Source organism: Boleophthalmus pectinirostris, unplaced genomic scaffold (assembly GCF_026225935.1).
Source record: "Boleophthalmus pectinirostris isolate CB_2022bp ecotype Guang Dong unplaced genomic scaffold, ASM2622593v1 HiC_scaffold_12, whole genome shotgun sequence".
NCBI lineage: Eukaryota > Metazoa > Chordata > Actinopteri > Gobiiformes > Gobiidae > Boleophthalmus > Boleophthalmus pectinirostris.
Genome location: NW_026571018.1, coordinates 27,012,180 through 27,039,935, shown reverse-complemented (window position 1 = coordinate 27,039,935; position 27,756 = coordinate 27,012,180). Strand labels below are relative to the sequence as shown.

Below are 27,756 nucleotides of genomic sequence, written 5' to 3'. Positions count from 1 at the left end.
TTCCAGCTAATAAACATTTTGAGCCATCATTTTCAATACAGTGTAGACTGCCTAGGAAACCAAGAAATGAAATGGCGTTAAGAGGGTTGAGTGAGGAACAAAAGCAGGTGCACTTCAATAACCTTTATTTAGTTTACAGATGTTTTCATTTGAAGTTCATAGGGCCATAAGGGGAGCATTAGTGCTATTTACAATCGGTTTGAAAACGTTTATATCTGTACAGATTGGAACCCTGATCATTATAAACAATTTTAAGACCTAGTGCTGTTACAAAGCCATTTAAAAGCAAAAATAAAACAGAGGATTACATTAAATTATACACAAGTAAAAATAATATTAGAAGAGCACATAAAGAGAAACAAAATACAGTTTACGGGAGATTAGGGAGGTTTTTGCTGCTCTTAAGCACAAGTGAACTGGCTAGAGGCTAACCATCACGATCAGACTAAACATCAATATATTGTTTATATATCAACAAGACCTAGTCATCATGTCCTAAATAAGAGTCATATTATTATTAAATATATTCTACACTTTACCTTAGATTGGAATTCATCTCCCATTGGAAAAAATATAAAATTAACTGCTCTGTACATTTGTAATAATTTTATGGAGCACATACAATCTGTGCAAAATGGACTATGTGAGTATTTTGTAAAGTTTCACATTGTGTATTGTTAGCAATATTATTCCCTGTATTATATGGTTGTTGAACAGTTACAGTTTGAGGATGCAGATAAGATCATGAATATAATGTAGTGTGCAATGCTCTTTTTTCAGTTTTGAAGATAAATGTCTTCTTTTTCAGCTTTCTGAAACGGTGTGCTGTCAATTATTTACAACAGGAAAAACAGTGCTGGTCGAGCAAAAAACTGGACTTTCTCTGTGATGCAGGAAGATGATAGGAGACAAATTAAGACAAATGTGGATATAGTTTCATACCCACTTCATTAACCTGTTGGAACAGAACTGCACAATTTATGGCAAATCTTTGCCATTTTGATATCTCAAACTATGGGAGCCATCATGATACTGTTCGCCAGACCATGCACCATCCACCATGATGTAACCACATACAAAAGTTTCCATGTACACATTAGGACTATTGCATATCATATATTGTTGCAGTGAGATATTGCTCAATATTTTTTCTCTTTTGATGATGATATCATGATGCCATAATTACACAGTTCCTTCACAACACTGGTACCAAAATTTGTCTTTAATTGGGCATAGTAAGGAATCTAGGTTTATCGAGCACAACACTGATCGGTCAGTAATATAGTTATATATAACTGTATATACAGTATATGCAATATATGCATGGACTGTCAAAACACAGTCACATATGTCTCGGACAAACAAATATATCACTATTTGTTTATTTATTAGGCTTTGTTTGGATAAAATATTGAGAGACAGAAAAATCTTTCCCTCAAAAAAAAAAAAAAAAAAGAATAATTTCTCTATTGTGCATTTCGCTTGCACATGCAGAGGAGGGCAGTAGAGAGAGGACACAAGTGTAGACTAGTATATGAATGTAAGTGTCCTGGTCAGCTGGATCAGGCACAGCTTTGTCTGCACCAAGGAGCACAGATGTATGAATGTGCAGACCATAAAACTGAGTCTGTTTATATGGACTTGTGTGTGTTAGTGGTTAAAATCCTTTGCCATAAGAAAAGACAAGGCCACACGCAAAACTTGGGCACTGCATTACTGTGACAACCAGCTAAAAACTGACTGCTAGCAGACCGGCCACGAATAGCAACATGAGTCAATGGTATGTAACGTTATGGCAGCAGAAGGCTTAACAAGGTGTACATTAAGAAATTTCAAAATAAAAATATAACATGCAAATCCAGTTCCTCCTATGACAAATAATCATCAAGTACAACAAAAGGAATCAACGCTATTGTTTAAATCAGCTCTGTAAGTCCTGGATTGAGCCCGCTGCCTCAGTGTTTCCATATCAGAGGAGACTGAGGAGGAAAGATGTTGTCCGAATGCGTATCCTTTTTGTTGTTGTTATGGACAGGCGGCGGGACGGGGGGACGTGCTCGTAACTATCCCAGGACGAGGAGGGCAGGAGGAGGACGAAGAGGTGTGAATCTACAGGATGACACAGCAGTTGCTCTCTCCAGTCTTCTCACGATTTCTTTGACCTGTAACAGACAAGATAGGATGTCTTAAAGAACACACATTATGCTGGAGCCTGCGATATAGTTAAAATGACACCCATGGTTCATTATGTTATAATTTGTACATTTTAAATCGCAATATTCATCATAAACAATGTCATAAAAGAAACAAATCCGCTGACTTCCACGTTCCAAATTCTGGTGCCCAATGGGAGCATACATCGCCATGAAAGTCATCACAACAAAGGGACAGCAGCTCCAGATCACATTAGTTAGCAGATTTTTTTCCTTTGTACCAAAACAACAACACAATGTTACCAAATCGTACGTGTACCATGGATTGAAAAAATAAAATTGGAAAACCAAGTAAGTACAGAGCAGCAACAGAGTAGGTATGTCTTTTTTATGTATTTATTTTGCATGTTAATTTGAATTTCAAACATTACTGTGAAAGAGAGCCTAGTGATATATTTCTCTTATTGTATGAACAAAGTTTTTACTCTTGAAATAAAATATTCCCACTCCCAGGTATAGTGACAGTGAGATGGTACCTGTGCCCTGGTAAAAGGTGTTATATGTAACTTTTGTGGTGGATGTGTCCAACCAGCATTATGTCAGCCTGAAGATAATATTACTTTACTTGTTGCACAGTGTGTGACTAAACTTATCTATTTTCCAGGAGACAAGTTGATGGTGTCACTAGACAAAGTTACTGGTCATGTGGTCATATGTGGTGGCAAGACTGCTTACATTAATAATTGATGTATTTTTTTCAATAAAAACAAGTAATTTAATAAATGCATTATATAGGCCAGGCCAGGGTTAACAGTATATTGTGGAATATTCCAGCAAATCCATGACAGACATGACACCAGCAGGTGGCCCCCAGGAAAGTTAAACAGTCCACTGTTACAATATTGTGAGGACAGAGCCCAAATAGTGGTCATAGAAACCTTTAAGTATAATATAGTATACTAATAATGAACAAATGGCCTAACAATATTTAAAACTATATATAAATAATGTGGGGTTGTATAATTTTATCATCACAGCCAAAAGGAAAAAGCACTTATAATACCATACACCAAACACTCATCTCCTATATGAAAACTGCCCATTGTCTGTGACGATGGTTAGAGCAAACACAGAAGTATTTGGTTGTTTGCCAGCTCTATTTTTGCACTCAATGTACACAGTGGTTTACAGCAACTTTAGGCCCAGATGGTGGTCCCTCCTACTCCTTTGTTTCATCCTACACTCTCTGAGGCTTTTGTAAACACATGTGATCACACAGCAGATGCTACACAAAAGTACCCCTGAAAACTACTTGTGTACAGTTTTTATATAGAAATAACTGTCAGTGACATGATGGGGCCTGGAAAGACTTGGTAAGTCTCCCAGAGTGCAATAATATAGGGATACTGTGGAGATTAATAACAGAAAGTACAGACTACATGTGCATATAATAATCGTCACACTTTTTTTTGTAACCTCTGATGAAGATTGCATTTTGTTTGCCAATGTTGGTTGTTTTATGGATTACTTTGTGTGAGCAGCTTGTTATGAAATTGCATATTTTATTAAATACATTTTGTTGAAATAAATAATGTTGTGTATTATTTAAAAATAATTTCTTGTTTAGACTATTTACCCCTGACCAAGAAGATTCTCGTCTTGAGATCCACTTTTATTCTCTGGCTCTGTGTGAGTTGTGTGGTTCTCTGTGTCTTTATTTTTATGGTTTTACCTATTTATTTATTGTCTTAATGACTAGAGGAGTTAAAAAGAGCTTTATTTGATATTCCCATTGTATTTTTTTATCTATATTGTGCAGCACTTTAGAAACAGTTTTGTTTATTAAATGTGCTGTATAAATAAAGTGCATTAGAGTCTCCACTCAAGTTTGGGATCTATGTCTTGTGTTGTTGCAAGATAGAGTCAACATCTTGGGGCCTTGCTCTCAACTACCTCAGTCTTAACTCTCTAAAAAATTTCCTTTATAATAAAGTGACACTTAGTAATTATATTAGATTTGCCCTCAGTGACCTAAACTTACCTTTTTACTTCAAAGATGCACTGTGCATTGAAGTTTCCCAAGTTATGTAAATGAGCCACATCTATCTCTGTAATTCAATTTTATGCTCCTCATAAAGTCGGCGGGGGCTTGTGCATGTTTGGTTGCTGTTTAAAACCATTTGAGATCTTGAGTGGCAATAAATCATGTATTGTGAAATCAGCAGATGCTTGGATACGATTAGACTAAACAAAGGCAAAATACCCGCTATGATTTATTCTCTAAAACTGTTTCAGGTCCCGAGGTTACGTTTTAGGCAGCAAACTGTGTGTGTCTGTGTGTTGAGTTAAATAATGGGAGATGATGGGTGGTGTGGTGGTTAAAGTGGGTTGAAAGAGAAAGTGGAGCGGCCGAGAGCTGGTTACCTTGGGAATTTGGCTCGGGCAAAGTCTCTCTGGCAACTAAATGCATCACTGTGGTCTTCCCCAAGGGCAGTTTGAGAGCTGTGGAGAGAAAGAGGTGAGATCTAAGAGTTTTTCAGCAAGCTAAAGCTTTTCAGACAGAGTAATGCATTAGAACATTAGCTTACCTTTAATGTAATATTTATTAGGTAAAGAAAATGTATAGAAAAGGACAATCTCAGAGATATATCATTGCCATTACCAGGTCAATGGAGGACTAAACTAAGTCTAAAATGTTACAATAATTCAGTATTAGAGTACTGAATATTTATGACTTTATTAGATTGAGTCCAGTAATGTCACAAAATTAAAAGGGGATTCTAGTCTCCATGGAGATTTATTGATTTTCTGGATTTTCTATTGATTTCCACAATATGGCACTAATCATGCCTACTTAGAAGTGTTTCTATTCTTGAAAACATAGTTGTTGTGGGGTGGACTTGCCTTTACACAGATCTTACCATAACTTGAACTAGTGGCATCACCTGCTTTCCTCCATGGAGATATACAAGTTTAATGTCATATAGTTTAACATTCTAGGAAAAAGTATTGGCACATGCTGGATAACAAACTGGTGGCAGACCCTCCACTAGAAAAGTTGCATAATGTACGTTGAATTTAAATATATACACTGCACATTATAGTACAGTAGAAGCATCTGTTCACTTGGAGTTATTGATGTGGACATTTGAAACATCTGAAACCACTGACAGAGGAATTATCAAACTGAAACGCAGTAATGGGCAGACTGTAAAGTGGGTTAGGGGCTGCAGTAACTCCATTAACCACAGAAAACCACTGGTCAAATCAAAATCAGGTTACATCAACTAAAAGGCATTAGGAACAGAGAAGAAGAAGAAGAACCCACCCTCCTTTTAAGACAATACAGGCTTTGTTCACTGTCTTTGCAAATCTATGCCATTTACATGGTATAATGTAACACATCTGCTCATCCAACTACTCTGTTTAAACGGAGGAGCTATCGAAATATTACTGATAATATTGCCAGTCTGTAATTTCTATTATAATACATACAAGAATGGGTACCTACCTAACAACAATAATTCTATCACCGCTATCAAATACACATCGATGACAATATGACTAAACACATCATCTTCATTAACAAGGTTAGGGACTGGCATAACCCCAAATTGACAGAGTTCACACACAGCCTGGTTTGGTCCTGGTTTGAGCACAGTTTGAGCCCAGATCCTGATATAGATTTGCTCCTGGTCTAGTCTTGGTCTGGTCCAGGTCTAGGCCAGGTTTAGCTCCAGGTTTCTCTCCAGGTTTAGCCCCAGGTTTAGCCCCAAGTTTAGCCCCAGGTTTAGCCCCAGGTTTAGCCCCAGGTTTAGCCCCAGGTTTAGCCCCAGGTTTAGCCCCAGGTTTAGCCCCAGGTTTATCCCAAAGTTTAGCCCCAGGTTTAGCTCCAGGTTTGGTTCCAATTCTGATGTGAAGTAAGTGCAAGTGTGAATGCACCCTAAGAGGCCTCAAAGCCAAAAGAGAAGAGCACTGCACTAAAGAAACCATCTTTTCTTAAGGCATTCACTCTCTCACTCTATCCCCCCCTGTCCTCTTCCCCCTACCTCCCTCCCTCCCTCCCTCCCGTGTCTGTCTGTCCTGGTCCAAACGCCAGTCTTCACCCCTCTCCTTCCTGACAGTGTCTTTCCTCTCTCTCTCTCCACTTCCTGCCCTCGCTCGTCCTGTCAAAGCAGGTCTGTCCCGGGGCACTGAGGAGCCTCTGTTCAGGGCTGGGGAAAACCATGAGAACAGCACACAGCCCCTTCCAACAACACAGCCCTGTGAATTTAAGCAGAGCGTGAGGATGGGGCATAGACGGGCTTGACTGCGGCTGCTGGGAGGGTGTGTGGTCAAGGCAAAATGTTGTTACGTAAAAATAATATTAAGGTGGTTCAGGTGGAGTCAGCAAAACCACTATTTGTACAAAAACTGTTAAATGTGTAGAATGGGAGAGCCTCCCTTTTGTTTTGAAAGTGTCCAATCACAAAATATATAGCTTCTTTAAAAATGTGCACAATGTAACTTTTCTAGTGGAGAGGTCGCCAACCTTCTTGTCTCTATGGAGATCTTATTGCTTTGACTAGAATTTTCCACACTTCTCAATCTAGACCAGTGATCCCAGCAAGTCACAGGTCTGATCTGTGGAGAGGAGACCCTGCTCACAGAACAATGCTTGTAATACAAATGTAGTGCGAAAATGTAACTACTAACAATAATAAAATTTTTCAGGCTCTTCATAAATGAAATTATAGAATAGTTTAATAAATACAAAACATCCTCTCTGAAAGTACATGAGGGTGTGTGGGCTGACCTCCTAGTGTGACGTTGCCGTGGAGAAAGCGCCCCTGGTAGATGAGCCGTAGGATGTTGGGACTGCTCACCTGCTCCTCCTCCCAGTCTGGAATAAACAGAGACAGGAGGGTCAAAAAAAAGAATTCAAAGTGTACTACAATGGATTAAAAACTTACATGCTTTAAAACAACCATTACACAAATATACAAATTATAGATTTTCATGTTTTCTTCATTCATTTTTGTACTTGCTCATAATAAGATAAAATTGTCTGAGTTTTTCCAAATGATTTTTCATTTCATTCAACAGTTAAACATGCCACATGTCTTGGAATATATATTCAAACAGAGCAGTATCCCACTATTGTCTCAGTTAAGTATTCAATTAAGAAATTGTATGGCTAGTGATCTTAAAAACTCACCAAAATGTGAAACATTAAAACAAAAATTACTACTTTAGTCATCTTTTATTTGCATATTATTCCCAAACGAGATATTGCATTTATACCTTGAGACTTTTTCCTAATTAGTACATGCCAGCTATCTTTATGTCAACATTGCTATAAAGACACTGAAAAATGCTGCTGTGCTGTAAGTGAAGCTGAATCAAATCTGTTAATGCATGGTTTTAGATCACTATAGCAACTGCCTTGGAGGTATTTTTAAGGCTTTTGTTTGTGATTATATGCAAAATATACAACAAGCGGTTTTCGTGGGACGTCTTTGGGAATGTGAGGAGGAGTGCAGCATTAGGTGTGGCTGGGAAGAAGTAAAGACAAGGCCATAAATGAGAGGGAGCCTGGAGTCCAGATGTGTCTACAGTCAGTGGAGGGTGTCACTGTGTATGCTGAGACCGGGGCTGACCGAGTTCACATGTGCAAAGGGCCACAGGAACAAAAAACTAAAGATTAATCCAAGAAGCACACAATAATATCTCAACTGTGAGCTATAGCCAGGTCATCCAAGTAGAACTGAATATCAACATTTCAAACTTAATTTACTAAAAATAGATTCTGACACAACAATGACAATGGACTTTTTTTTTTATACAACAAAATACATTTTAACACTTTATATTAGCAGTATTAATATGTAGTGCTCTGATACAGATCAAGAGATAACATTTTTTTAAACTATTCAGTAAAGGTTTAATGTCGTCCTAATGATGTAATTTTTTCCAGTACCTATATTTGTTCCAATGAGTATCTAGTTTTGATACTAGTTTATTATCATTTATTTAGGTTCAGATTTTTTAGACAATCCTTCTAGCAAAAAAAATTGTGAATAATCAGATTTAGATTGTTGTTAAATGCTAAGACTTAAATTTTCTAATGTCTTCTAAAAATATATTTTCTACTATTTCAATAGCATATTCATAATTTCCCAGTCAAGCACAAATGTAAGAAATGTCAATGATGAAAGTAGTCTCTTTGCTTGTGTAGCTCCATCAAGGACAAATATGTTATTCTGGTAATGACCATCTAATTTTCAATTGATCAATTTGATGTATGAAAAAAATTTCAAACTATGACCTAACCCTAACCCTCAAGTAATAATAAAATATTACTATTAATATTATTAGTTGTCCTAATTATCATGGTATGATTTACCAATCATGTCATTTATTTCCGTTATTATTTATGTTCTTTGTTCTCCGATTCCTGCATGTTTTACAATTGTGGCTGTATTAGATGCATGTGCACATATATAAGACGGCGCTGGTGTGTGGAGGTTTAAAGGTGTGGCTGTTGAGGTCAGAGCTAGATCAAATGCACTGTGCTTTGGGAGTGGGCGTTGGACTGATCCGAGGTGGATGGGCTGCGATACATTCTTGTGCTCAGTGATAATCGAAAGGAGAAAGGCTAATTATCCACGCCAAAGACTTTCCCACAATGCACTGCAGTCCTATATAAGTAATTAGTAGAGCGCTGAATGTGATCTGTGGAACTACAATACATGGAGCTCCCTCAATGACTTGAAAAAAAGAAAAGTGGAATCATTTGTAATGTGGAAAACAGGGATTTCTATCAGCATATTGTTGCTGGAGTTGAGTAAAAATGTACCTTCAACTATCTGTAGTCTGATATTGCAATGCTTACAGTGACTAACACTACTTTAACACTACTTTAAAAAGTAGATATAATATTGAACCTACAATGCAACTTAACCCCAAACAAAGATAACCCAGTAAACTCTGAAAGCCCTGAATAATGGCCTACAAATAGAGATAGCACAGAGGTAAAAGTGCCCTATAGCACCTAAGCATATCGATATATTTCACCATAGTTACCAATAATAAAAAATTGTTCTATGTCATACCATCTTGAAACAAGAAAATTTTAAGGCTACTACTATCACTATTATCACATCAATACGAGCATAAAGCTGTTATGATTATGCAATGAAAAACACTCTTTCTTTATCTTTAGACAATAGAATTAATTAATCATAGTACTAGAATTAAATCATAGTACTTTGTTTTACATTACCATGTGGTTTTATATCTGTTTAATCCCTCAGTCATCAAGGTTTCATAGTCCATGTGGTCTTATACTTCTTCTGATACAGCTTGAAGATTTTAAAAGGAAAAGTTCATTTCTGTTCTGTAAATTTGAATTTGCGTGTCGATACATGCTTCAATTAGTATCTAGTTTCAATATGAGTTTTGGTATTGATTAGTATCTGATTTTCAATACCAAGTACCAGTGTTACATATGCTGCAGATTGTGGGAAGATCAGTGAACTGCGAAGCAAATTTAGACAAAGCCACAAACCAGAAGATAGTAAATGTTTGAATGTAACACAGAACAGTTGCAATGAAAAAAATCAGATTAAATAAAATCTGTAAGTTCTTATATGGATTTATGATGTGTACATTTGGATGAGGTTTTCAGTTACAGCATACACTGCAGATGTAGTTTGTGACTCGTAGTAATGTGAAATCAAATTTAACATAGCATGACTGTTGCAGCATTTTACATAATGTACTGGCTTTGGGCAGACCAGAAACACCCAGCCCTTTGAGACACTGTGAGCTCAGGCTACAAACACAGACAGCTGCAACTTGATTAAAAACATTCAAACATCCGTCTACTGCTTATCCAAGACTGTCAGGGGCAGCAGACGCTCTTCCCTCTCCCCAGTCACTTCCTCCAACAGATCCAAGGGAATTAAAAGGCATTTCCAGGCCAATATCCCTACAGCAGTCTGTTTAAATGCTATATTTTAAATATTTTTTAAAACTTTTATTTAAAGTTGTAAAATGACTTTGGGTGCATCCAGTTTAGTCCTGATGTAGGCATAGATTTGTCCTATTCATGTCCTGAGTCCAAGTTTAGTTCATGGCCTCGGATCTTAGAGAACTTTTGGTCATAAAAGTTCATGACTATTGGTGAAAGAAGAAACAAAGCGGTCTTAGTTCCGATGTATTATGAAGTTATTCAGGAAAAGTCAGATATATATGTTACATATGTTTTAGAGACTGTTTACAATCCAGAGGAACTGATGGCCAACAAGATCTGATGATACTTTTGGGCCGATATGTAGGGCAGATTTTTACTATATTCCAGAAATTCATTCATTCAGTCATTTTAATTTATTACAAACTCACCCACAACCCTTTTTTTACAACAAACCTTTAATCTTTGCACTAAGGTGTTTAAAAAAAAACAAAAACAACTTTTATACATAGTCTTCAGGCAGCTGTTATGGCCAATAGCTGATTTGCAAAAAAACTGTAAGTATCGGCCCGATATACACTGATATAATGAATATGTTTTCTCGTGTCAAACGCTCATACTATATTAGCTGATTTGAGTTGAGTATTGAGTAGTTGTTATACCACAGTTGTTACGATCATTTTAGTATTTTGAGAAATTCAGAACATATTAAGATGGTAGAGAGAAAAAAGCATATCTTTAGTCCATCCCAGACCATTTTCCATACAGTGCTCTTAGCCTCTAGATTTATGAATCAAACTAGTGACCAGTACATGCTCTGTTTGCCCCTGTCGTATGTAAGTGCGAACTCACCCATGGGCCAGTGGTCGTACACATGCTTTGCAATGTCTGCTGCCGAGTGGTTCGGAGAGAAGAGGAACTCTTTCGTTTTACCGCTGACCAAAATGAGCCTCAGGTTTATCTGTAACACAAATACACAGAGTACACATAAGAGCAGAGCAAACAACACAGAGGGACATAAGACTTTTCATTTAAAAGCAGGAAGCACGGGCAAGTAGAGTGTAATTTAATATGGAACATGGACTGCACATCCGGATAGTTTCAAGTCTGTCCAATATCCTGACGCCTCTTTAGTAAGAATTTTCCACCTCTTACATCTAACTGTTTGAAAATGCACCTCATTGTTTTATGTTATGGGTGGAGGAATATTTCTGAACAAGTAAAACTATGTATAACATTTAACCCAACAAAGTAATTACCAGAGTAAAACTGATGTCCTGGTATAACAATAGTTTCAGTTGTAGTCGCCCTAAATGACTTGATTTTTGCACCCAAACTAGATGGAAATAAGTTGGAGACCTGAACATTTAAATGCAAAATATATGCTCTGTTATGAGAAGGTCACACCTAAAGCATAGGTTTTGTTCAAAGTTTATTTTATTTTTTATCTTATACTACATGAATAGGAGAAAGTGTTTGTTTATGCTATAAAATGTAAGTACTGAAGTAGATTTGTATATATTGAGTGTTAAACTGAGGAAACAGCTAATTAAAAGTGAAAGTTGTTAGTGGATGTAAATACATTTGCCTTTAAGCATACTATGATTTTCAAGTTTAAAAAAGACCCATTAAACCAGGCTTAAACAAAAACACTGACACTGGTGAATGCTTAATTAATTCTCACTGTTCATAATTTAAGCTAATTTGTAGTTCTGAACATGTTGAACTCTTTTAAATCACTGCAATAATAAAGAGCTGAGCAAACAACTTGAGTTTATATAGTATGCTAAACATTTTCAGGAGCACTTTTATTTTTGACAATAATAGATCTACAGAAATGTTTATGTACTGCAGTGAAAATGTATACTTTAAATAATTACACTCAGCATGATGTCTTGTCCAAATAAAAAAACATTGTGAAAAGGTAGAAAATAACCGCAATTAAAATAAAACAGGTGTAAACAGGGTTAGTGCTAGACTAAAGATTGGTAAATGTCAAATCCAAATAAAACCAAAACATTAAAATTAAAAGCTGAACTAACACAACAGGCCCATGGTCCATGCACCGCCGCTTGAGAAGCCCTCCTCTCCCATAGTCGCTCCACAGTGAGTCTTTAAGCCTGGGAGCAGGAGAGGTCTGTCTGGGGCGTGTTTGTTTTAGTCGACTGTATGCGCCGAGCTGGGAGCTGCAGCGAGCGCGTGGCACTAGCACGTGTGTGTCACTGTGGCCTCTCCCATGTGCCCACCCGCCCCCCTCGCTCCGCACATGAAAACACATGCACAGCAAAAAGTGATTAGGCTAATATGACTTGGATTGAGATGGTCAATATAGAGTTGAGTTTTCTTTATTATACAGTTAAGATGGACTATTAATTGATATTAATTTATATAATTTTTATGAGAATCATAAACAATACTTACAGTAGGATAGTTTTGGGTAAATTTTTATGCCCTGTTTGATATGTAATCATTTTTTATTACACATTTATTTTTATTTTAATCACTAAGATACTAAAGGTTCTGCTTTTTTTTCCCCACTGATAAATAATTTATCTTGAACAATAACAATACAAAACACCAGTAAAAAATGTTAAATCAGTCAAATATGAATATATTAATTAATTAGTCAAAATGTATAATCTGTCATTTAGTTAACTTATTTTTTTGCAGTACATTAACTATTTAAATGATGTAACCGTGGTAACACACAGGATTGAGACACAGAGCGGCCTAAGAACATTATCGCATCAGCTTATAGTTTTAAACCAGTGTAAAGCCACATTCACACACACACACATGCACACACAAACACACGCACACACACATGCATGCGCACAAAGACACACACACACACGCAGAGGCCCACAGTAATGTGCTATCAACAACATGGAGCTCAGGGTGAAAGGCCCGGACTGACCCTGGACTTTGCTCACAGCAGACAACAACAGGCAGAGCACAGGATCAGATTCAGCAGATAAGGCTTAACTAAACTACTATGGAAACGCTTGTTATTTACATCAGTATATCATGGTTGTATTTCTATAGCACTTTTCTACCTCCAGTGCACTCAAAGCAATTTACATCTACTCACCTCATACACCAGTATACGCAAACCAACTCAGCCACAGCCACCCATATGGTATAATAAGAAGAACATGAGACATAATTTAACCCACTATCCAAAGAAGAAAGGAATTTAGTTTAATTGGAATGATCAGGCAAAGGAATGAGAATTAAATTAATTGGAAATTTTGTGTATAATATACATGACAGAACAAACAAACTGTTCCAAAATCGTCTTCCAATAATCTTAGTCACAGAGCCTACATGCAACTCAAAAATTGTGAACCCTAAGAGAGGTTTGGGGGGATGGGGAAGAGGTCTATTATTAATTAGTTTAGCTCTAAAACTTGCAAATAAAAACTGCTAACTGGTAACACAATAACCACATGCTTGCAAATATATGGCACTTCTGGCACCTACTTTTTATCTAGTGTGTTTCTTTTTATTGTCATGTTATATGTGCAAAATAAATAAATAAATAAATAAGCAAGTCAATGTTTTTCAGAAAAATCACAGTTGGATTAGTTTTCACAAAATTGTGCAGCTCTATTACTAAGGATTTCTTCTTTTATATAAAACGCGGAGAAGACACATACTCCAAAGTAAAAGAACAGTTAAAGTTGTTGTGCATGGCAGAATTTTATTCCTACTATCTGAAAAGAACCATTTGAAGACGGATTGATTTTACTCTTAAACGTTAATCTAACACCTAAAGAAGCAACAAGGGAGGTTTGGGAATCTCACAGCAGGTTGCCTCCAGTAAGCTTAAAAAGATAAAAAGTAAAAACCGCAAGTGTGATTTAGAAGTTGTTGTGTCTTTTGTCTGGGGGTACAAGGAGATAGACTGAAAATGTCTTCTTTAAATGCAGTTTCTCCAGGCATTCAGAATCAGGCTTTTACAACTACAGGATATATTTAACTTAAATATAACTTCAAAGATTAAATGCAATCAGTTTTTATGGACCTTCTAATCAAAGAGAAGGCCTCCAGTTCAGATTACTGGATAGGATAAGGATTAACTTCTCAAATGCAATAGTAAAATTTAACGTTTGTATGGCTATATAAAGTCTACAGTGAAAATTATGCCACAGCCATAAGAAAATGTTGTATCTTTTTAATCCCATACAAGACAGTGGCTACTTCGTTGGTCAACAATTTTTTTTATGACATTTTAACCAATATGTCAAACAAATTCAAACTGGCGTGATCTTTAGCATTTGAACTCACTTAATAAATATAATTTTCTGACTGCAATAATGAACACACACAGACAGATCCCCCTGACGGATCTTCCTGTAGTAGCACACACACACACACATACACACACCTGTCTGTTTCCATGGTGTCTCTATGGTGACAGCCGGAGGTGGGAGGTTTCACCCAATAACACCTACGACATCATCTCACCCCCCACCACCCCATCCCTCACACCCATCTCCCCCTGGTCTGATCTGAGCCTATAGCACCCAGTGGAGGAATGTACCAGGCAGGAATAACAAGGAGATGTGTGGAATTCAATCAAATCAAAGTATGTTTTTACGTTAAGGTGCACTGTGTAACTTTTCAGGTGGGTGGTTCAACTGCTGCGTGTCTCCATGGAGATGTCATTGCTTTGCTTGGAATGTGAATATGTGGAAAGACAATCCAGCTCCAGTAAGATTGGCACTAAAGGCAATAAAAGCAACTTTATTGAATAAATGCAAGGTAGATAAGCTTAATGTACCATACTTTGGTACTTTCCAGATAAAGTAATAACATCTCCATGCAACAAGTAGTGACAATTAGATTAGAAGATTTGTCATTTGTATTGCTAACTACCACAGCAGCCCGTCTCAAGAGAAAGAAGAAAAAAAACACACAAAAAAAATTGTAATTAGTGACAGCTAGTGCAAAATAATGTAATTTGAATACAAAAATAAAATGGGCTTGTATGGCAACAAAGCAGTAATCAAATGTCAGGAGTTTATTAACCTAATTTAAATAGAAGTCCAGTAAATAGTAATGTCATTATATTTGAATTTCACCATTAACCTGTTTACCTAAGTGGGGAGTGTCTTAAGATGATTTAATACTATCTCTTAAACATTGATCATAGAAAGCTATTTGTTATTTATTAACAAATAAATAGCCGTTTCAGATATGGTTCAAATTGGGCATTGCTCAAACTAAAGGCTAGTTATCTGGCTAGACACACATAACACATAACGATCACCCTACATAAGACATAGTAATCTTTTGACATACAGCTTTAGTTCAAGTGGGTTTCTTTTATGGGACTTTGGGATTTTCCAGCTTGTAAAACCTTGGGCCAGTAAAAGACATTTTGTGCAAGAAGTGTAAAAACTGAGGAGAATGTGGGAACTTAGAATATTGCTATTTCTGGTCCTTTTTGAAAGACTAATATAACCAAATATGTAATAATAATATCAAACGTAGTGCTTTTATCGATACATTTATTCATAAAAATGACTATTACATGTGATTTTTGCAGATCGAGTAAAATGGGCTTTGAGCAATTTCTAAAAGATTTTTTTCATGCTGTATTCAGTCGCTCTAATCATTGAGAACTAGCGGTTTCTTTTCAATATAAGGAGACAGAAAGTGTTTTTCCCATTATTACAGAGATAAGCGCTCATCTAATTGCTCCTATTAACATCCATGGAGATCTTTGCTTTTTCATACGAGGTGCTCTCTTCTTTGTGTTGGCACTAAAGGCTCTTATTGTCTACTGTTTTCATTGCCTGCATCCGCTGCATGACTTTAACTCAATCAGACCACCCTTCCCCTCCCCCACTCCCCAGGGCTAGAACCAGCGCCCCCACGCCACACACAGGGGCTGGTAATGTGTATCTGCTATGGTGCAAACAGAGAAGCATATAGTGCAGCATAATGTCTGTGCTGTACAAATAAAACAGCTTCAGGTGGAAATTTATCCAAGATTATGGATCAGTTCAAGCATAAATATTCAAATACACAATATAGTGTCTTTAGGCGGGTGGCAAGTCAGTCAGCCGTACTGCTCTGTGCAATCGGCTTCAACATTGCAGTCAAGAATGGACCAATGAGTCTGTAGTGCCGTGAAAATGTGGACACTTTCAAGTATGATTCAGTATATAAAGTTAATTTTGCCATTTTTTTTGGTAAATATAGCAAAGATATACACTTCCATCACAGTTTTAGTGTACTTATATGTGATCAAACAGGGATAATAAAGCATTTGTTGTACTGGCCTTTTAATTGAGAATATGATACACTATATGATTGTTTCTTTCATTATGTGTACAGTAGGGATGGGACAAGACACAGTTTACACAAGACGAGACGAGATTGGGTCCACAAGAAAGAGACAAGTCAAGATTTTAACATAACAAATACATTTTGTGATTGCAATTTTAGTCTCACGTTTTTAAATCTGATTTAATATTTTTGTTTCCTTTCTAGTACTGCTTTTTGGAACTATTAGAGATGTAACTCAGTAATATGCAACTCATCAATACTTTCTTTGTCCAATCCAAATGTACACAAACTATAAGACCTCACAAGAAAATTTTCTCATGTGTGCACAATCTTGTAGCAATTTTGTCTCACGAGATCTTGTGGCATGGGATCTTGTACCATCCCATAATACAGTAAAATTCAATGGAAATGGTGTATAAATATTATAAGTAAATATGTATCTATAGCTACATCTTTTCACCATCTTGTTTCTTATAATCATCATTCTTATTATTGAAAATCTAGGTCCAAAATGTCATCATGCTGATAATTATCCAAATCTGTCAGGATTTTTTTCAGTCAGACCAATTTGTCCATGTGAATCTCTGAGAGCATGTTAGCTTATCCAGCATTAACTGCCTGCATAAGTCCAAACCTCGTCCACAGCTTGTGTCGGGGCTGGGGTGTAAACACGCAGTAAGGCTCTTGGCGAAAACACTGTTTGCATGCGGCCGACTGGAGGATTCTGAATACCATCTATAATTATTCCTCTGAGCACCACTCTCAAATCTGTCTCCAGGCTCAGTGTACAGAGCATGTGTTTATAATGTGCAATGGACATTAAAGACCAGTGCTGCAACCCTCAACGAATTAGAGGCAAATATCGTCCAATGGGAAAATATTACAGCTGATTTATCGCTGTAAAATCCAATAACGCACCTCATAAAAGTTATTCACTCTGCCCTGTACCAGGCTAAATAGATCAAGTCTGTTTTAATAGCGTTATTATGAAGGAACTATATGGCCTTTTAAGTGCCACTGTTTTGTATTGTTGACTACTGTTTTTTATCAAGATGGCAATGAAAGCGGTTATGAACTAGAGTTGTAAAAAATATATATACATAAAAAAAACAAAAAAAAACACAGATTTTAATTCATAAAAAAGCAGAATGAAATCCATTTGATTCTGAATTTACACTGAAAAAAACAAAACAAAATGGATCAATTTGAATCTTTTCTAAGTATCAATCTGTACCGTTATGTATTGTTGAGATACTGAAATCAATATACTGTATCAAGTCTGAAATTTGTAGTGCCATGACAATAATATGAGCAATAATATCAACACAACAGTTTTTAACCCTTTGACTAAGAAATTTGGCAATAGCGGTTTACTATCAATATCCAAGTAAAGGTTGTTAAATAGGTTAAATACACTTTTGAAAGCAGGCTACAGTAGACAAATCAGGACTTTAAATTCTCAAACTTTTGGATGCTACCATAAGAAGTTTAAACCATCTTTTGTGAACCATCGGGTTTGTGTGTATCCCAGCCTATGAATGAATTTAAAAGGAAAGAGGAGGTGCTGCTGGCCCACTACATTCACTGTGGTCTACTGAACACAGACGAGATGAATGCCTGAGTCTACTACAGTTTGACTTCTGCCATAAAACTTAAAGGAAACACTGCCAGATTTCAGCTCGAGGAATGCACTTAAGTTTCAGATTGACTTGTCCTTCCTGGCTCTGATCTCCGGCCGTTAGATGATTATGAACTAAAGAGGTAAGAGGCCTGTCTAACAAATGGTGAAAAAACTCAAAAGACAACATTTATTAGTCCATTGGAGTAAATAAAGAGGTTGTTTTCCCTTTTTAAAAAGATTGCAACGCGCCTCCCAAATGAGCGTTACATAAAGAAGCATGGCAATTATCAGCCCACAAATGCGCCCCATTTCTGTCAAGGCACCATTGTCTGTGTTAATTAAATTGCATTGAAAAGGCTTTTATAAAGTGATGGGACCATAGACACATATAACACATTATAAAGCCCAATTGGGTTCAAGTGCTACAACTGCTTCTTTTGGTATTACTTTACCTGGCAAGCCATGACTAAGCGCATTTTCTGTACTTTACCAAGACATAGTTTGGGACCAGCTCTTCACTCCATGAATTTTGATGGGTGTGATTGACCAGCGGGATAACCAATCAGAGAAATGCATGTTTTGTTTAAGTCGAAACCAAAATGGTAACTTGGAAGTAAAAAAAAAAAAAAAATGACAGAACTGAGAAGAGCGGATCTGTGTTAGAATTTCAAAATTCTACGTCCTATCTCGTAATGGTCCAAACTCTTGAGTCAGTATGCATCAAAAATGGTTTACGATGTTACAGTCACTTATTAACTAAAATAATCTCATCAATATGTGGCCAAAGAGAAAACTAGAATACTATTATTAGAACGGCAGTTTAATAATTAATTTTTTTTTCAGTAGATTTTCGACTCATGACTTGGCAGCGGCATCTTTATTCTGGCTTTAGTTCACACCTGCTAGCAAAGCACACTGGGAAATCTACCCAATTTGGACTTCATACAAGATTATAAATTGAGTTTGGTCTACTCTGCAGCGCTTTGTAAGAGCGCCCCAGCAGAAGGCTTACATAACAGTGATGAGAGGATGATATGAGAACCAAGGGCCTGGGGCGAAGATTTGTTACATTGCTGTGTCTGTCTGCAAAGATGGAGGAGAGGAGAAAACCTAGCAAGACGATTTTGTTCATGAAGCTCAAATAAATGACTAAATGTGGTTTGTTTTTGTTTTTCTGTCTCCAACCGGTGGCCACCTGGTGAATAATTATTTTTAGGAACTGCTCAAAAGTGGAACATCTGAGGAAACAAGCTTGCAATGTGATGAAGTAAGAGCAACAGGGGCTAAAGCTAAACAACTATCAGTGTCAAATAAGTGGGCATTATTAGACACTAAAACTTATATGAGTAAACATAGGTAACGCAACATGCTGGAGTCCATATTCAAAGTAAGGGTGGATTTGTTTTTATTGAAGTTTTGAAAAAATGAAATGTGGTTCGCATTTGCAAAGACTAATTTCACTTGCAAATCTCTTTTTCCAAGACATGCTCATTTATAAATGCGTTATTGTCATGAAGACGTAAGCCATAAGGAAAACTCAAAACTAAATGGTTAAATACATAAAGAAAAGCAGCTGGTTGTTATATTTTTACTAACACTAGTTGTTAGAAGATAGAAGTAGAATGTGCTTCATAAAAAAATTATCACATTTTAACCATGCAGGGTAATTCAAAATATCAGATTAATCAAAATATCACATTTTAATCAAGTCACAAATCAAACCAGTGTCTATCTGTATTATTTTACATTACTGTGCAATTTAAATACAATTCTTTTTTATTATTAGATTACATTAGTTGGGTTGCTGTTTGTTATCTTATATGTTATGGTTTTATTGTCATAGATTTTATACATTCACACAATATGCTGATAAATTGGTGTGTGTGTGTGAGTGATGGTGGTGGTCGGAGGGACTGTTGGCGCCAATTGGCTTGGCAGCCGCGCCTCTGTCAGTCTGCCCCAGGGCAGCTGTGGCTACAACAGTAGCTTACCATCACCAGGTATAGAGTGAATGAATAATATATGCTGAATGTAATGCTCTGTAAAGTGTCTTTGTGACAAAAATATCTGTGAAAAGCGCTATATAAATGGGGACTTACTTACTTACTAAATTCATATTATGCTAATTAGGTAAAAAAAAAAAGAATTATATTTTGCCAACTCCACAAAACTGACTGACCCACCTCTCCTTGATGGATCTTATATGGTCTATAATGTCTTTTTATTATTATCATTATAAAGACATGGGGTTTATGGGACATTATGGGGCTGGACTCCTGCTGAGTGCTGAGAGACTTTTCCAGAGCTGTGAAGATAAAGACATGAACACCTTGACCTACCTGCAGTTTGCCTATTATGAACTCTCCACTGTTAAGGTTTTATAATGGAATATAAGAACCACTTTGTCACATAAAAATATACTAAAAAGTAGATTCAATTCACGGTGCAAATATTTAGGAGCTGTTACAAAGCATGTTTAAATATTTAAAATCTACTAAAGAAACAAAAAAAAGTAACAATCAGCAAAGTAAATAATCCAGCATACAGATCAGGGAATTGTGAATGAAATAATAACTGAATCATGTTGGCTGATACTAAAGGTCGTGAAGGGGCAGAACAACAAGTCCCTGATTCTGATAATAATGTTTTTCACTGTTACGCAACAAAGCAGCAGCTAAACAATCTGACTTGTCAAATTTCATCTCGACACCGGTGATTAAACTCGTCATGCCGCTCTGCTGGTCTCCATGACAACAGCTGAGATACCGAACGAGCTTGTTAGATGCATTTTTGTGTTTCAGAAAATGGACAGTGTCAAAAGGCAAGCAGACCGTGAGGCTACTGCAGCGGATATAAGCTTTCAGTGGATTTTCAAAGCATTCAGATTTTTTTAATGCTTTGAAATCTCTAATATTTAGTTACCAGAATTAACAGACTTCTGTTGAATAACCAATTTATATATGATAAATGTGTCATAGTTTTCCCTGCAGTAACCACCGAGATTTATTTTATTTTTTTTTACTTGGGGGTGCACCATGTATCTTTTCTGATGGAGTGTACTATCTGCATCTCTCCATGGAGATATTATTGCTTTGCCTGAAAAGTTCCACTCTTCTGACCTGGCTTGACACCCATTGTCTCCCCAGAGATAAACAAGTTTAATGCCATACGGTAACATTTCAAACATAAGGATATCATCTTATTTTGTGTGGTGTTAAAAGCCAATAAACTTAATACTTAATACCCAGGTCACATCAGCTGGCCTGTCTAATTGCAGACCTTATCAGTGCATTGTAATTATCCTGCTGTCTCAGTTGAGTTCCCATCACAAAAGAGTCAGGGGACTTTGCCTCAATCCAGGTTCAGTCCTCATTTAACCCAAGCCAGAATCTGGGTTTATTCTAGATTTAATCCAGCTAACTACACCATACCAATGCACCACTTTTACAGGCAGTTATGCTATAGTTATAAAGGGCCAGAATGTATGAAATAATACATTGATTAATTGACCATTCCTGTTCAGGTGTTTTTAAGTCAATATTAAGACAGCAAAACCTTTTTAAGTACCATACTGTATAAACAGACAGCGGTTACAACAGCAAAAAATAAAGAGTCTGTCCTGATTTGAACCAGTGCAAAAGTAAAAATATTTCCCCAACAACAGTGTGTGTATTATGACATGCCATCCTCTCATAAATTGACTACATTCACAGACTTCCCGTTAGCGCCACAGCTGACAAAATCCAGACATATTTATACGTTTTTATATCCACAAAAGGTCAACATTGTCTCTTGCCAAATTGTGCATTGACTTTGGGCTGAAATGCAACATCTTCTTCAGTTTTTGAAAACAGTTAGAATCACATGACAAAGAGTGTTTTTATGCAGCATGCAAACAGACCATCACTGTGTTATGAGACATACAGTTAGACTGGTCATAACCAAAGAATAGAGCACATCAATCATTAATCACTTTACAAATGAACACTCAGTCTGGTACATCTGAGTGAGAAGCTATTGTTTTGTAGTTGGTGTGTAGAAGCAAAGCTAATAGGTAAATGTATGGAGTGAAGAATGAATCAAAACCAGAGGCAATCTAAAATCTGAATTAAAATGATATCACAATTTTCTAAGGGGCCAAGTCATGACTATCATGGCTTTGGTACTGTGTCTAGAAACTATAAAAAAAATGACTGTAATGGATTCAGGTGCCTGGCTGTCATTAACAGCTTTAAATGACATATTAAGTGTCTACTTATTTCACTCCAGTATCCAAGAGCACTGGGACCTAACAATAGGACATGTCCGGGCATGTTTAAGTCCTTTCTATTTTGAGGGGCTATGAACTTTGTGCTGTGTGTTGGCTGCTACTGCATTTTACCTCATTTTAGCCAGTGACAACAGAAAAGCATAACAAAATACTTAATGAAAACAGCAACATGTTGTTGGTTGAAACACCTGTCAATAGCAATTCCTTGATGTAATGATAGAAAAAAACATATAGGCTAAAAATGAGCAAATTTGCAAAATGATAACTCCTATAAATCATAACAACAAGACCTATTCCCTGCTACTGACACTTCATTTGTTGACCACAAGTCAAAGTGCTTTACACACCCTTCTACCTATCAGTATATCTTAGTCACGGCATCTTATAGTGCAGTGCTCTTCAGTAGTTCATTTGAGGTTTTGAAGCTCGTCTTTGGCATGTTAATCTCATCTGGGCCTCAGGTGTTGAGCGGCCATTTTGAATCGTGAAATCCTTTCTCCTTCACTCCGCTCTCATCGTGTCGAGGTGAGGATATAAGGTTCTGATCAAAGTCCTGTATCTGTCACAGAGGAGTGCAGTCTCACACAGGTTATCAGTGTGAGAAAGATGAACGAGATACAGAGGTGTGTGTTTGTGCATCAGTTGATTCCCCCACTGTGAGAAGATGTCACAATATCAAAGCTGAAACACTGACTGCAGATAGTTAACGCTGAAGGTTCTCTTTGGTAAATGAGTAATATGTTTTACATAGAGGAGTGCTGTAGAAAGACCAGCTTTTCATGTACAGAGCAATAGTTTAACAGCATATCAATGGGTTTCTGTCATATGACATTGTTTTGCCTGTTTTGGAAGCCATTCTGAAGCCCACTGAAGATCCAGCTGTGAAGTTTTGAATCATTTATTGCTATGGCATTGGCAGCCATCTATGGTAATTTGACATCACTTCGAGCGATTTCAATAACACTATTGCTGCAAACAAATAACTGTTAAGTAAATGACAATGCTTTACTTCAAGTAACAAATATCACTTGAAATGAACTGGCACATCTAAGTGTCTTGCCCAAGGACATAAAAGCAGCATGCACTTGAAATAGGAAATCAACAGCCCACTTAAAAGTCATGTATTATACGAAAGTGACTCTTGTAAGCTTTAAACCATGCTATAATGTTGTTAACTCATCAAAAACATACCTAGAGTTATGTTTTGTTTCATTCCCACATGTTTTGAGTAACCTTTTTATATGGTATGTCTACATATCCAAAGCTCACAGTGCTGTGTTCCACCTTGTGATGTCATGAAGTGGTAGTTTTCAAATTAACAGCTAACTTTTACCTTTAGTTCAGTAGAGATGGACAATATCAGGGCTTAAATAGATTCTAGTGAAGGCTTATGGAATTTAAAATACAGTGAAGCACTTCCTGTATAACCACATGACATCATAAGGTGGAGTAGAGTGTTATTCATTTGAGCCTAAATATACAAGGTTTGTGTGTTAAACATGTGAATGAAACAAAACAAAACTCCAGGTGTGTTTCTGAGGAAACAACATCATAACATAAATCAGAATCAGACTAAACCTGGAAATAAACTGAGACTAGACCAGGCCTAAACCAGGACTAGAACAAGAGGATGATCATCAGGACTTCACCCTAACCATGACACTTATAAACACTGCCTTAGGGGGTGGCATTATTCTGACCAACAGCTGCCCCCAGTTTACAATGAATATGAAGCAACATGTTCTTTGTCAATTTCCAAAAACAACACAGGAGGTGTCTAAATACAACTGCGGGTGTGTCCAATTGAATCACTTTCCTGTTTGTTCACTTTGGGCTGATAGGAACGTAGCAGTTTGGGGTGTCAACAACAATCGACTGAAAATATGTGGCCTGGTTAGTCTCGTATGCATTTATGAACTATCTGGTTATTAGAGAAGCAGAGCAAGAAATAATACAGCAACTCATGTGGGTAGAAAGAGTGGTGTCTGTCTAAAATTATGTTGAATGAAGTTGACTTGTGGTTGTGTAATAAAATACCACAAGTGTGATGGAAAACCACTTATTGAGTTACAGAAGGTCAGCCATAACAGTCCCATTAAAACAATACTATAATTGACTAATTTCTCATTTAGTTTTATTGTATAATGTGGGGAAAGCAGATGATTTTATATATATATATATATTTGAGGACAAAAATAGGGTGCTGTCTTTAAATTTTAATCTGTTTTTTGGATCTATGTTAAAACATTGGTTCCTCATCAATAACATTCCTGGAGTTTTGTTTTGTTTTGTTTCATTCACACATGGTTAACACAGAAATCCTGCACATTTACATTCTTCTACCTTATGATGTCATGTTTTAATACAGAAAGTACTCCACTGCATTTAAACTCCATTCACCTTCACTAGAATCATTTGGATAATTTCAGCCCAGGAACAGCCAATCTCATCTGAACAAAAGTTAAAAGGAAGCTGTTAACTTGAAAACTACAACTACATGACATCAGTAGGTGGAACCTCTCCCAGGGGCTAGGCTAGTTGTGTTGATCAGGTATGGGTGTATGTCGGCTGCTGACATTTGATACATTTCTTCTCGTTGTTTGCATGCTCGCCTGCATTTCACGCATGTGGGCCGTTGAGACGTATCCCACTCACTAGTGCTGATTTGGCGATGAACTGTTTTAGTGCTCCGATGGCGGCGCTAGCTACCGATGTGTCTTCATGTTAACCGCACAGACAGCGGCGATTTTTTCACTCGGGCTGCACGCAGATCCACTGTGTTGATAAACTAATAATGTGTCTGTACAGTCTATGCCGGGCATGTCCAAACCATGGCCCGGGGGCCAAGTGCGGCCCTCAGACACATTTTTCTTGGCCCTCATACTTCCAGGTGAATTTGCCCAAATTACTTTGCATCAATTAAAAATATTTTTTTACTGCAATGTTTTTTAAAATCTACCTTGATAAAGCCAATATTTAATATTTAGTGTGTGGTTTTAAGGATCTTAGCATGAATAAAGTCTGATGGCTCATTTTATGTGTTAAACATACACACACACATTTCAATTATTCCCTGTACTGAGCACCGGTCTACGGCCCTCGATCGGCCCTCTGCTTCGTCTGTGTTTACATATGTGGCCCTTGATGAAAAAAGTTTGGACACCCCTGGTCTATGCTGACACGTTCGTTCAAGCGTCATTATGCCAAGTAAACGAGAGGAGTCAGTAGAGAGCAATAGAAGCCTTTTGACATTCAGTCTCTTTGGTAGAGAAAACAAACAAGCATTCAAATAGAAATTATCGCGGCTGGAAAAGTTATCAAGCTTGTTAAAAGTTATCGTGCAATTAATTGATTTATTGATTATCATTAAAGGTCTAGAAACAAAACACAATTCCTAGTATGTTTTTGATGGAGTTAACAAGATTATAACATGACTAAAAGCTCACAAGAATCCATTTTATGTAATATAGGACCTTTAACTCATAAAATAAAGTGGTTCAAGTCAACATATTATTCAATTAAAAAATAGTTTTGTTTTTTTTCTATTGATTTCTTGTTTCACCAATCCCCAGAGTTTGTATATTTACTACTATTGCCCTTTTATAGTTTAGTTTGTCAGTGCCCTTTATGTCAATTCCTTTGAGTCCTGCCATGACTTCTGCACTTTATATTGCACTGTGAATTACCTTATAGGGCAAGTGTCCACTATTAACCCCTGCTGTATCGTGTGGATCAAGTAACACCCTCATAGTTTGACTGGGCTATTAAAACTGTAATGTAGCCATTATCTACTGCTTATGCCACAGGAAGTGCATGATAGATCTTCTTCTATGTGATAAAGTGCATGATGTCTGCTGTGAGCTCTCTTAAAAGATTAATGCTGTAAATAGAGGAAGAGGTTTTGTGTCTTATGAACACCGTCAGCGCACCCTAACCAGAAAAAGCAGGAAGGAAATGTTTACTGGCATCAACCAAAAACTATCAACAAAACATTATGACTTGAAACCACGTTTGACAGAAGAAACCACAAGATCTGCAGTTTTGAAGATGATTACAGACTTTCCCACAGGTTTACACCAGACTATAGCAGTACTTATTTGAATACCAGTTTTGGATATGCCATATGTTATCTAACCAAAAAAGGACTGATTAAAGATTGAATAAAGATCTTTGCTAATTCAACAAGCATTTATTTTAAATAAATACCATTTTATTGCTCAGATTGTTTGAGACAATGATCGCAAAAATTAAACCGAGGGAGAGGGGGCATTGTAGTATTGTTCACTCTCAGCTCTGGCTCAATGCAGGCTCTAACCATTTTGTCAAATTCAAATGATCAAACAATCCACAATACAAGATCAAATTCATCACAATTAAGACTGTTAAGAATGTTGATGTTCAGAAGATGCAAATGCTTTATCAATCTGACATCAAAATAAGGATCAATTCCATCATTAAAGGTCCTATATTACACACTTTTTAAGCCATATTATAATGTTACCTCATCAAAAAACATACCTGGAGTTGTGTTTTGTTTCATTCACACTTAAGTAATCCTCTATTACTAATCTGTTTACATCTCTAAAGCTGAAAATGTTCCACCTTGTGATGCAGCAGTTTTTAAAATAACAGCTCCTTTTACCTTATCTTCAGTAGAGGTTGGCAGTCCCAGGGCTGAAATTAGCCAAATGATTCTAGTGAAGGTGAATGGAGTTTAAAAACACAGTGGAGCACTTCCTGTATTACATGACATCACAAAGTGGAACAAAGTGTTTTCTTTTTGAGAGCCTAACACATCCTAAATATGCAGGATTTGTGTGTTAAACACGGGTGACTGAATCAAAATACAACTCAAGATATGTATGTGATGAGGAAACAACATTATAACATAGTCCAGAAAATAGCGTAGTATGGGCCCTTTAAATGCAACCACTGATATATTTTCAAACTTTCCCTTTATATGTTATAACAAACTAGCCACATGTTTTTGGTATCACTGACAAAACCTTCAGACTTCTCTCCACTTTCCAGGTCGGCAAAAGTCTTCTCTGGATTCTTATAATTAATGATACTTCACGTTCAGGTGGTTTCATTTTGACATGCCTGGTTTACATCCTTCTTTTTTCTCTCCCTCCTTTTAAAGACCATTACTGTAGCTTTCAGACCTGGTTCGGGGATCAAAGGTCATGAACAAATCTGTATTTCCAAAGTACATTATGTTCACAGACATCTGCAGGAGTTTAACTGGAGACAGGTCCGCACCATCTGTCAGACTACGGGCGGATCCACTGTTCATAAACTCACAACTATTACGCAACAAGATTTAAAGACCACAGCAAACAATAGTGCAGGTTCAGTATGGGATTTCTAAGGATGATGTTGATCTTTAAAATCTGCATGTTTCTTCACTGAGCTCTTGCGGGTGGAGTCGGTACCTTGGGTCCAATCTCACAACAGT

At 36.8% G+C, this 27,756-nt stretch overlaps 1 protein-coding gene across 1 annotated transcript in view; it reads right to left on the bottom strand.

Annotated features, from left to right (window-relative positions):
* Positions 1 to 108: 108 nt before the first annotated feature.
* ubl3a (ubiquitin-like 3a) overlaps positions 109 to 27,756 on the bottom strand; it is a 48,682-nt gene continuing 21,034 nt past the window's right edge. The window contains exons 2-5 of the mRNA XM_020922890.2: positions 10,960 to 11,068; positions 6,949 to 7,035; positions 4,578 to 4,655; positions 109 to 2,162 (exon numbers count right to left, since the gene is read on the bottom strand). Coding sequence (XP_020778549.1) covers positions 2,110 to 2,162; positions 4,578 to 4,655; positions 6,949 to 7,035; positions 10,960 to 11,068 — 327 coding nt within the window. The 3' untranslated portion in view covers positions 109 to 2,109. The remainder of the gene's footprint in view (positions 2,163 to 4,577; positions 4,656 to 6,948; positions 7,036 to 10,959; positions 11,069 to 27,756) is intronic.